Source organism: Perca flavescens, chromosome 20 (genome assembly GCF_004354835.1).
Source record: "Perca flavescens isolate YP-PL-M2 chromosome 20, PFLA_1.0, whole genome shotgun sequence".
NCBI classification, from domain to species: domain Eukaryota; kingdom Metazoa; phylum Chordata; class Actinopteri; order Perciformes; family Percidae; genus Perca; species Perca flavescens.
Window position 1 is genome coordinate 16,157,064 of NC_041350.1, and position 12,471 is coordinate 16,169,534.

Sequence of the window (12,471 nt, forward strand, 5' to 3'; positions counted from 1 at the left end):
ACTTCTTATCTCCACAATCATACTCTAATCAGCCAGCTTTGTCCAGACAACAAGGGGCCAACATGAGGCAAAGAGGACCCTGAGGCCTCCCCTGGGTCCCAGCCATATAAGTGTTATTTGTAGACAGGACGTGCCCTTTCATGTCAGTAGTAGTGGTATGGCTGAATCGCAAAGGAGTCACCTCATTCAAAGATATTAGGAGTTTTTTGTTTTCTGATAAATTCTTTTGCATCATTTTCAATATGATTTCCCCCTTTTTTTAAAACAGCAACGGGAAATATGTGAAGGGTGGGGGATGACATATTACAAAAGTCTCTGGCTCATATCAGGACATCGCTGGTATTTGGTCTGCTCTTTCTCTCCCAACAGACTATGTGGCTGCTACAAGTCCTGACTTTACAAAATCTTCATCCTGCCACCCTGCAGTCCTGGCCTTATCTCAACCTCACCCAGCCCCTCCTGTCAGACACAGATGGCAAGCCCATTGGTGTGCAAACTGCAGATTGAGCACCGATTGTCCTGATGACTGCCTTTGTCTTACAGTAATGCCCCCTCTCTCACCATAAGAAAGGGCCAGTAAGTAAGCTAATTTACATGTATTAATTAAGGCTCATAATGAGCTCAGCAGGACAGGGCATTTGAATGCATTCCTCTGGTATTGTGCAAACTCTGCGGAGCACCGCAGGTTTGCGGTCTCACCCATTCAGATGGCCTACAGATTGTAGATATGGGGACACACAAGCAGATAAAGGATTTAAAACACACAAAACCAGGTCAGCATACACATGCAAGTTTCCACACACACACACAAAAACTAGAACCAATACATTTATATAATTACAAAAGTGTAAAACTGTACAATTACAATAAGTGAAGTATAAAAAACAACAACACTGAAGTGAATAATTTTTCATTGAAAATAAAAGTTTCACCCACAAGGTGCACGTAAGCTATAACGCACAATCATGTAAGAACAATTACATTTCATTTGATCATATAAATATTTATGAGCTAAGCAATATAAACTAAGTTTACAAAAGTATGTAGAAACAGACTGCTCTGGAATGGTTTTAATCATCTATGCTCATTGTTGATGTGGAAATGCTTACATGGTTGTTGCCATCCCATACCACAGCGCAGCTAAGCCAGAGAACCATGAAAAAACAGCCGCAACCTCAGCGCATGACCATCAAAGTGTATTTGTATAAGAGCTTGTTTTCTTTTCTCGTCCTCTGAGCTGCAGCGGCTGTTCTTCTTACCTCTTTGGCTTAAAAATCCTACTTTGGGGACCCAGCCTCACAACAAAAGCCAACACACATGGCAAATAAAGACAAGGTAGAAAAAAGAAAAAAAAAGAAAAACATTTCGAGGGCACAAGGCTCTCCCTCTTTAATTGTACCTGAAGGGAAATCCCTTTAAATAGTAGTTGGCAGAGGCAGTGAGCTGGCAGGCAGATCAAACAGTCACTGAGCAGAAGCCCTATAAATACATCACATTCACTTGCCTCACTTCAAACGCCTACTTAGCCCGGCCTCTACGCTCCGCCTGCAAATCCACAGAGCTGAGCAGCGTTCAACATGTTCACGAGGAGGACGCAGTTCTCATCTTAAGCGCAACATTTTTGTGTGATTTTTCTCATCCCACTTTGTAACAACTCCATATCGGGTGAAACAGGATTGTTCGGTTTGGTCCTTGTGTCATACTGTGGAAGTTTCAGGAGATTTGGTTTTCTTCACATACACCTCCGATATCCCATCGGGCACCAGATGACTGAAGCTGCTCCTAAAAGAGGCCAGGAGGCGACCTGCACAGCACAAAAAAAAAGAAAAAAAAGAGGCACGTTAAACACATCTACAACATCAATAAAGTAACAAGTCTTGACTTGATTTCCTTAATAACTATATACATTTCAACAAAGCTTCATCAAAAGATTAAAAGAGCAGCAGCTGAGTACGTTTACTCAGCAGTCTTAGTCAGACATGATTTTGTGGGTAATTATGCTTATTATAGAATACTCCGAAAGTATTTGGCTGATTTAATTGATGTAATGAGTTTTACAACAAAAAATGAATTGGAAAACATGTATAACATCAGCAATGTGATAAAAAAAAAAAAAAATTACAAAGTTCATCTGTAGCTTTACTAACCCGTCCAGGTCTTCTGTCCGGTCAGAGTGAAGCTGTTGCATTGAGAATGGGAGTTACAGATGTAAGCTGCCTCTCTGCCGCTGTGGACTGACAGCACGCAGCCCTGCTGGCTGTAGGATGGCCAGCAGTGGTACTCTGCGTTCCCAGAGGTCCCCATACCTCGCATAACGGTGTAATCTAACCACAAAGGAAGAGATGCCACTTCAATACATGAGGCTACTGAGAGATTTTGAAGCGTTCTCTGAGGATAAGATGAAAGTTTAATGATCCCTGTGGGGAAACTGATATTGTGCTGAGTGAAGAGAATACAGACAAGAAAAGAACAACAAAGACAACAAGTGAAAAGGTGAAGATACAGTGTCTTTGTCATGCAACTACTGAGCTCTTACTGGCTCAAAGGGATTCCTAATATAGCTGTGATTGACAGATTTAAAATGTAAAAGATACATTAACTTATGTAGCTGTGTATGCTATGTAGCTTATATAGCTGTTTTACATCAATTATAATGTCTAGTGGCCATTTGCTGGCACTAGTAGCACAGAAGGATTTGGTTTGTTGTAAACAAAAAAAGGTTGTGTTTTACATGATAAAAAAATAGTAGTAGTCATTTACATGGACTTGTGTGTCCTGTGGAAATGTATTGCATTTTAGAAAAATAAAATGTGTTTTTGGAAACATAGTGACATCTTCAAATAGCTTATTTTGTCTGTCCAAAACCCAAAAGATATATAATTTACTTTCACTGGTGCGAAAGAAAAGCAGAAAATCCTCACAACTAAGAAGTTGGAACCACAAAACCTTTGGCATTCTTGCTTGAATAAAGCCAAATATAAAAAGGTAGTTGCACTTTATGTTTTGTTAAACATATTAATGCCAACCCAGAAACTTCTACGTCTATTATGGTATTTGTAAAGACTTGACCCCATTTTGAGCTTTTCTCTAATGAGCTGTTGCTTCACACTGAAAAATCACTTCACCTTCCTCCTGCCCAACATTTGTGTTACATTCATCATTATAACGTTTTCAGTCTGACTTCTTGTGGATCTGGCCTTAAATCATCTGCTACACATTAGCAGCAGCGAACACACACACACACACACACACACACACACACACACACACACACACACACACACACACACACACACACACACACACACACACACACACACACACACACACACACACACACACACACACACACACACACACACACACACACACACACACACACACACACACACACACACACACACACACACACACACAACAACAACAAAAGCCTAGTCTGTGAGTCCGTATGGAGGAGGCAGCACACTGTTACAATATGTTAACCTTCCTAAATGGCAGGAGCTGGTGTGTGTGTGTCTTTGTGTATTTGTGTGTGTGTGGGGGTATTGTTAAGAGGAAAAAGACACGAGGATCTGCATTCTGGGTTTGAGCAAAGGGAACAAGTAGAAGGAGTGTTTAGAGGATCCTTCTCAGGGGAGAAAAAAATGAGGCCTGTTGGGGAGCGGGTGGCAGGCCTCAGCTGTCGAGGAGACAGAGATGTATGAATATAAGCTCTTTGTGTTTAAGATGTAGGACGGGAAAACAGTCTTCCTTTCATAAAATAATATAAAGAATTTATGTATGACAGTGCTCAGGACCTAAATTAAATCCACTCTGCCTTATTGCACACAACTAAATTCATTCTTGCAGCAACAGCTGTTTTCAGAAACTATGTCTTTACCAGATTCTGGTCTCTTCCATCCAATCACAAATGATATCAGTGTGGAAAAGTTACATCCACATTACCAATGACTCTCCATCTGTCAGCAATTTCAAATTAAGCCTTGATGAGTGAGTTACTCACACATGTACATACACACTCACTGTGTTACAATTTGGCTTCTTTTATCAACCTTATTGCGTCTTTGGCTGCAATTTTCTTTCCTTTTCTTTTAGGGGAGAGATATTAATGAGCTCATGTGTTTTTTTAATACACACTTGCACAATCTTTGTTTCTCTCTTCTGGTTGTATAACATTTTGAAGTAACCGTCAAACATTTTGGGAAATGTGCTTATTTTTTGGGGGAGAGTTAGACGAGAAGATTCAGCAGTCATGTTTGTACGCTAAATATGAAGCTAACACCAGCAGCTGGTTAGCTCACTTAGAACAAAGACTGGAGACAGGGAAACAGCTAGCTACTTCGCTCTGTCTACCGGTCAAAAAAAATCCACCTATAACCACCTCTAAAGCTCACCTATTAACACATTATATATGGTTTGTTTAAACTGTATAAAATCCAAATTGTAAAAACAACATTTTGCAGTTTTCCAGGGGTTATGTGCTGGACTGTATGTTGGTAGAAGTCAATTACTAAAGACTTATGGACTTTTAAAAAAATCTCTTCAACGAACACCATATTATATACTAATAAGTGATCTTTAAAAAGGTGCTTGTAGGCAGATCTTTAACCTTTGGATAGAGCCAGGCTAGCTGTTACCAGTCTGTATGATAAATTAAGCTAATCGGCTGCTGGCTGTGACGTTAGCTGCCTACCAGACAGATACTTCATGGAATATTAGTGCTCACCATGCCGAGAGTGATATTAATCTTTTCATGTAACTCTCTGCATGAAAGTGAATATGTGTATTTGCCAATATATCAAGCTATAAACTAAATACATGACCAGGCTTTTCCTCCACCCAAAATTCAACCTCAGTTTCGACAAAACCCACAATATGGCAAAATAATCTACACACACACACACACATTTCTTTGGGTCTTATCACACACACTTAGCAGCAGCAGGGTTGACTCATGGCACCTACTTGTTAAGCTAGAACATTCCCTGCTCGTGTCAGCCTCAACGCCCAGGCCTCTTTACCCTGAATCTGTGATTAAATTCACAAAGCCTTGCTATATAAACAGTCCAGCATCTGGGGGGACGGAAAATCTCACCACAGGAACGCAGCCAGTCATTCTGTTATTAATATTTCATAGAGCTGAGATGAACAAACTGCAGTGGAGTGAGTGGAGACGAGGTTGAAAAGAAATAAAGTACAGGACTTTCAGTACTGAAAGAATACTATAGTGCGATGAAAAGTTTGCAAAAAAGTACTTCATGAAAGGCAAAAGTATGTTTTTATGTAAAGAATTCAAAAATTGGACAAAGAGTTTACATAAAAATCTCTATACGAGTATCCTGAAAGGCTAAACAGAATAACTCCATGTAATCCCAGCACTGTTTTTTTAAACGAACGCTGACTGTGCTTTCTGAGCCAGAGACATGCAGGATTAATCCCACTTTGTTGATCTTGTCCTCTCATTCCAGCTGCCTAATAAACCTGTCAAAACAGCCTGAGCAGGAGAAACACCCCCCTTTCATTTTTTTAAAGATACAAAATGAAAACAGAGGTGTAGACTGTCTGAGTTTGCTCTATGTGTGTGTGTGTGTGTGTGTGTGTGTGTGTGTGTGTATGTGTGTGTGTGTGTGTGTGTGTGTGTGTGTGGGGGGGGGGCATTCTCTCCAAGAAGAAAGAAGAAAATGGTCTACAAGAGGGCCCACTGTACTTTATGAAAAGCAGCATTCATTCCACGAGCTCTTACCTCTGATTATTGATGGAGGCAGGTTGTCCAGGTGCAGGCCAGACTTGTAGAGGAGGAGGATGTGTTCAAAGGCCTCCAGCGTTTGATTGATGTCAGCTTTCAGCTCCCCTGGACACACACAATGCATTAAAATCTGGTAAAAGATCTACAGACATAAAGTCATACTATCCAATATGGATGATTTGGTTTTCCCTCACTATACGTCTTCTGTCTAATCCCAGTCGTGTGATCTCAACAGATAACAAATTGTATTCATTACATTGTTACATGTCATGAAGCATCATGCCGAGCTTATTAAAAGAAGCACTTTTACAGAGACATGTCATTACACGACTGCAATAATGGAATGATTTGCTTTCTAATCTTCAATAGTGAGCGTTCCGTCATGTCAAGATGTCTCTCGTCCTCACCTGTGGAGTTCATGATGTGGTCTACCAGGTGGGTGAAGCCGGGCGGGGCCTGGTGAGGCAGCAGGTAGGTGAAAAAATACCTAGGGCCAAGCAAAGACATCTCAGTCAGTCAGACAGAAAGACAGACAAGCCCAGTCACATAGTTCCCACAGAACATGACTTGTCTCACACTGGTGTTAAAACAAATACAGGCCATAAAGCTGTCTGTTTTAAAACAGAAAAGATTTATTTTTTTCCACTCAAACTACCAATTTATTTATCACACCTTCTCCATCAAACTGCAAATTTCCAGCTGTATGTCTTTACTATCAACAACATTTCAGGAGTCGACTGGACCTGTATTTAAACAATCATTCATGTAGCTGCTGCTCCATCCATCCATCACACGTCTATCATGTAGTAAAACTGTCACTTCTCTTACCTATAGGCATTGTAAATGTTCCTCTTCTCATTCAAGCCCTCACACACTCCCTGGGTCGAGCAGGGCAGAGTGAAATTTCGGTGTGGAAACTGGAGGGTGCAGTCTGCGTCCACCTGGCACGAAGTCACCTCGGAACTGGCGTCGTCCAGGTCTGTGAGCTTCAGCTCGCCGGACACGGTGACAAACTGCCGGGGCTGGAAGTCCAGCAGAGTCACGGAGCCCAGAGGAGACTGGGAGAGGAAGTGGAGGAGCCTAACCAGGTCCAGACACACCTGGGATCAGACATGCCAAAACCTGATCAGCTGGACTGATGACAGCTTTCTGAAGTAATTTCATTAATGCTAAACATTCACTGGTTCTAGCTCTCCAATGTGAGGATTTGCTCTTTTTTTGCTGTTTTATATCATTTAAAATTTAATATTTGCTAGTTTTGTAATGTTAGTCAGACAAAAATAGCATTAAAGATGTTACCTTGGGCTCCGGCAGCTTAAATGAAAACACAATTTAATAGATTAAATCACACTAAAGTCCAAGCTGACATTCAGACAGCTTTTTTGTCCGACCAACAGTCCAAAACGCCTAAATACTCAGTTTACTACCATAAAAGACAAAGGAAACCAGCAACGTTTGCTCAAAATAAAGACTTAAATGATTTGATTTAAAGAACAAGTCAGATTAATCAATAAAGAAAATTACTTGCAGCCCTAATGTAGCTCACAAATTGGGTTTAGTTTTTTGTCATGATTCCTTCCAACTTCCTGCCACTTGTTGTCAAATAAATTCTTTAATAAAATGTTGGAATAACACAAAATATTCTTTGTGGGAAAGGTAAACAATGACTTGTTTTTTTTCCTGAATAGGTGACGCATTGGACATGTAATTAAGTTTCATTACAATCCTAAAAATGGTAAAATATAAAACAAACCTTCAGTCTCGCAAAAACACTGTTATTTGCTTTTAAGACGTTTCATCAGACACATTTGAAAGTCATTTCCTGAGACTGCTTTTATAGTAGTCTTTAAATCCTACAATAAAACAGAAAGAGAAAATAAGTAGGCTACTAAAGGCAACATAAAGGCATTAGCCACGCACTGACAGAGCATGAAATGATTCTGTCACACTACAAACATAGCTGCGGTGTTAGGTAATGCTCAGAGTCTCTTGGACGTCACTTGGTGTGGGATCGAAGCACTGTAATAACAGGGCTGGGTGAAACCGTACACCCCCGGATTACTGTAGCCCGCGCAGATGCACTGTAGCTGAAAGGGGCCGAGCAGCTCCAGGGGGGTATTATGAACGGCTATTTGGGTGATGCAGCAAAATGAGGCCCATAGCTGACATGATACTTGCAGCTCGTGATGTTACTTTTGCTAATCCAAAAACAAAGCATGCATGCTCTGTCATTTTGTTTTCTCTTTCACATATTCTTTCTCTCTCTTTCAAACACATCCAAGCACAAACACACACACACACACATGCACATAATACACACACGCTTGGATCCCTAAAGTGTAAATTCAGCCTCTGATGACTCCCACTGTGAACATACCTGTGATGGGGGTTGACTAAAACTGTGTGTGTGTGTGTGTGTGTGTGTGTGTGTGTGTGTGTGTGTGTGTGTGTGTGTGTGTGTGTGTGTGTGTGTGTGTGTGTGTGTGTGATGACATGACATTCCTAGCCTGCAGTGGATTAACTCCAGGACCCATCTCCATTCCAACCACGGCCTGATCAAATACACTGAGGGACAGATGTCAGACCTCCAGGAGTTTCAAATGTCCGCCTCCCTCATCTTTTAACCTTTTGTCTCTCCTGCCAAGGGGAGCGAGGGCTTGTACATGAATAACGTGCAAATATATGTGCAAGGTAGACTTCCAGGCCTCCCAATGTGCAGTGTAGTGTAAAGGATAAATGACAGGGCATGTGTATCAACAGCTGAAAGTGGGAACTAACGTGCTTACCCTGAATCTGTCCTCCCAGGGACTCTGGAGCAGCTGGATCATCTGGAGAGGATTCCCCTGCTCCAGAATGACTGCGACTCTTCCCCCTTCTCCTCCTACATCTCCTGCACAGTGACCTTTGAGCTGCGAAAGTGGGGAATAACTGTGGGTTAGTCACAGTGAAATAGAGCACAAAAAAAGAGCATAATGCTACGGTTTGTTTTTGCATTTTAACTCTGCAGAAATCAGAGAATGCAACAGGCTTAAGTGTCTAAAAGTTGTGAACGTTGGGGTGAATTGAGAGGACATGATGTTCTGCCAACCGTTCTCTCAGCAGCCCAGACTTGTGACAGTAAAATCACATTAGCCCAGAGGGGGAATGTGCTTTGTACACAAATTAAATTGATTGAGCTGTTGGGACACTCCGCTGTCACACGACTGCTGTAGAAACAAACCCATCCGTTTAATTCAAACTAGTTCTAAATTGGGCTGTAATGGTTTGAGTGAATAAACTCTGCGGGGGCTTCAGATGCAACTGGGGATAGTAGAGGGGACAGAGGCACATTGTCTGCTCTTGCCAAACTGGACCCAGAGGTCAGAAGAGGGTCAGTGAATTTAATTTAATTACATGGAAAGGTCCTGCAGAGCCAGTGAGGCCTTTCACCCAGTTCACTTTGTGTGAGACAAAGGAAAATGTAAGCATGGCTCCATGGATTATGGAAATTCCTAAAAGTATTTGGACATCAACCTTAAATATTTTAGTGTATAAAACACTTTTTAAAAAATTCTTTGAATGTATGCACCCAAGGCAGACAGAGGAAACAGTTTACCTTGATGACGTTTGGATGCCTCAGCCTCTGCAACAGAACTATTTCTTTCTTTAACTTGTAAGAAACGAGCTCACGGCAGCCTCGAGGGTCTTTAAAATCCTCCACACACTTTCCCATGTCTATCCCCTGCTCATTGACGAGTTTTAAGGCCACAGGCTGACCTCCGGCTAGATTCACTTTGACAACCAGTTTGGTGTATCCTGACCCGAGGATCTCCACCGCCTGCATGTCCACCAGAGAGTCACAATCCATTTCATCCATATGCGCTTTTCTGGAGCCATGCGTGATCTCATTCCACAGATTGTAATCCAAAATCGAGTCTAGCGTTTGATCATGTTGGAGAGAATGTCGACTGAACGCGGATAGTCCGCTTTCATCATCATCATCACGATCGGGTAAAAGCAGCGGAATAATTTCTTTGCGCCTCTCGTTGAGTTGGTAAATCAACGCCCCGCGGAGCGATGCGACCTCCTCCTCATCACCAGCAACAGTTGCATTGGAAAAGTGAGATATCCTCGCTCCAAACTGCTGCACGCTGCTTATCAAGAGTGACACCAGAATAGAAAGAACCACGAAAGCCAGGAGGGCAGCCGCGCGTAAAGAGTTGCCCATCCCGGGCATTTCCTCTCGTGGCACGGCTACTGCAGCTGAAAAGACGCACGGCCGCAGGCTCGGACGACCGCTCAACTCTCAAGTGTAAGGACTCCTGACTAAACTTTTTTGCAGGAGAAGTGATCAGCCCCTTGTTTTCACATCCCCGGGAACTCCCTCTAGAGGTGTGTCCTGTCCGCTCGTAACTTTACACCCCGCTGAACAACTTCGCAGGAGAGCTCGACCTCATGTTGTCACTCAATCCGTGTGTCAAAGCGCTTTCCGCAGCTGATTTTACAACAGCAATCAGACGCTGCGCCTGTAGTTTATGGAGAATTGCAGTGGACAACTATATGTTTTATTTAACACACACACACACACACACACACACACACACACACACACACACACACACACACACACACACACACACACACACACACACAATCTAAAACAGTTTACATATAAACTTAAAAAATAATGTATTTTTAATCAATTTAATTCAAAATGCAAGCTAATTAAAGCGTTATAATGATGTTCAACATAAAACATATTACAAAATAATTTTTAGATTATTACTGGACTGCTGTCACCTTCACAATATGTCCAAAAGGTGGCAGCAAAACACCTTTTAGTCTTCACTCACAATCACTCACAGACATTGATTTATTGCTGATCAGAAGCATTATAATAACATATCAGAATTGCACAAGTTCACAGTACACATTATTCTGCCCTTTCTTTCCACACAGTCTTTTTCTATTTCCTGTTGTATCTTTATTTAACCAACTGTGTTCGTTTCACAGATCTTGAGGCAGCACTGAAGGTCTAATGAAGCGTTTCCCTTCGCATCACTACTCACTGGCAGAGATCTGCCACAGGAAATTACCATGGCTGTCACCTCAGTAGCAGCCAGAAGGCCAACCCCCTCTTTTCAGCCTTGTATTATGTGTGTGTGCGTGTGTGTACGTGCCTTTCAGGCTTTGGATACGTGTGTTTTGGGCTGTTTTTTGTTTCTTGTGTGTGCATGTGTGTGCCAGTTAATCAGTGTCTGGAGTCAACAAGACATTAGCCATGTCAGCTGCAACACAGGCTGTCCATAAAACTCCATGCCAACCACCAACACAGCAGCCGTTGTTGAATCTGAGGACAACATTGCTCAAAAAACAAACCTGAGCATGAAGATTATAAAGAAAGTACAAGCTCAAAGGTCCACTTACTAGCTTTCGGAGCTCTCAGCTGCATCCTTTGAACATGAAGGATAAAGCATTTAAACCCCTCTCCAACATAGATTAGCTTACCTCTCTCATCTAGCAGCTCTAAATCAGTCAACCCATTTCACTATGTATGAATTACTGAGTTTTGAACAGCATGACTCACTGAAGCACTAATATGTAAATTAAGCTACATAATTGAGATAAAAATGAAGATATGACAATGTCTCAGCTTCTCATTTCAAACCATTAAATAGGACTTTGATGTATCCTACAACATTTTCTCACACACTCCTTTTCTCAATCTTTGCCTTTCTTCCAATGAATCATTTCCTTTTTTTCCCAAGGTGGCCCCTCAGACACAAGGGCCCAGCGCCATAATTCATATTTATAACCAGAGCCAGACCAGTGGCCGCCTCATTAGCAGGTCTGCTGTGTCACAGTTTCTCCTTTCTTTTGTGCCGGTCTCACTTCTCTTAATAAAAAGCCCAAAGTCATATTCCGTTTTCTTCTCTTCTCACTTATTCTCCTCATTATATAAAAGCTAGAACAATTTCTAAAGACACCAATGCCCAATTTCTTTCTTGAAAAAGAGTAAAGCTATTTTTGTAATACATCATTTTGTACAATCCACGTCTAAACCAGATCAAAGCTTGCAAATCATATTTGTATTGCACTACATTTCAGAGGGAAATATTGTGTATACTTCACTATGTAATGACTGCAGGCTTATTCACAGGTACTTTGAAGTTTGCATGAAAAAATTAAAATAAGATGAATACGCAGTACTACTTTCTAATAAGGCATCCTTCATAAAAAGATAATAAATCTTATAAATCCGTTATATGTCTTTTAATAAGAACATTTGGGTTAGGGACAAATTTCTATGGTGTCCTATTTGGTAGGCTACAACCCGGTCTCACGCCAGGTCGTTATATAGTCACGTTATTGTAATCTATTAAATCGTGGACAGGTTACGTAAATCCCGTTTTTTTCGTGTATATGCAACGACTTTTGAACGTGTACAGGTCACGCTTTTCGAACCTGCTGCTCTGGGGGACGCGACAACGGGGAAATGAGGCGCCACACGCCGGCCAAAACAACGGGACGGGCCGCCACTCGCGACCCACGCAGGGGCACACAACAACGGGGAAAAGAAACACAACAACGGGGAAATGAAACACCACAATAACAAGACGGTTGGGGTTAGGAAAAAAAAGAGATCGGGGAAAGGAACCGTCACACACGGGAAACGCCGACAAAGGAATTGCAACACACGGGACAAAGGAACTGCCACACGCGGGGCGCGATCCCCAGTCTCCGGG

General features: G+C 41.9%; 1 protein-coding gene across 1 annotated transcript; it reads right to left on the reverse strand.

Annotated features, from left to right (window-relative positions):
* Nucleotides 1–815: 815 nt before the first annotated feature.
* On the reverse strand, nucleotides 816–10,207 carry pkdccb (protein kinase domain containing, cytoplasmic b). The gene is made up of 7 exons (XM_028566696.1): nucleotides 9,342–10,207; nucleotides 8,533–8,655; nucleotides 6,575–6,846; nucleotides 6,154–6,233; nucleotides 5,744–5,851; nucleotides 2,148–2,324; nucleotides 816–1,804 (listed from the first exon to the last, which is right to left on the reverse strand). Exons 1-7 carry the CDS (start codon nucleotides 9,960–9,962, stop codon nucleotides 1,698–1,700), a joined length of 1,488 nt encoding a protein of 495 aa, XP_028422497.1. The 5' UTR covers nucleotides 9,963–10,207; the 3' UTR covers nucleotides 816–1,697.
* Between the last annotated feature and the right edge of the window lie 2,264 nt (nucleotides 10,208–12,471).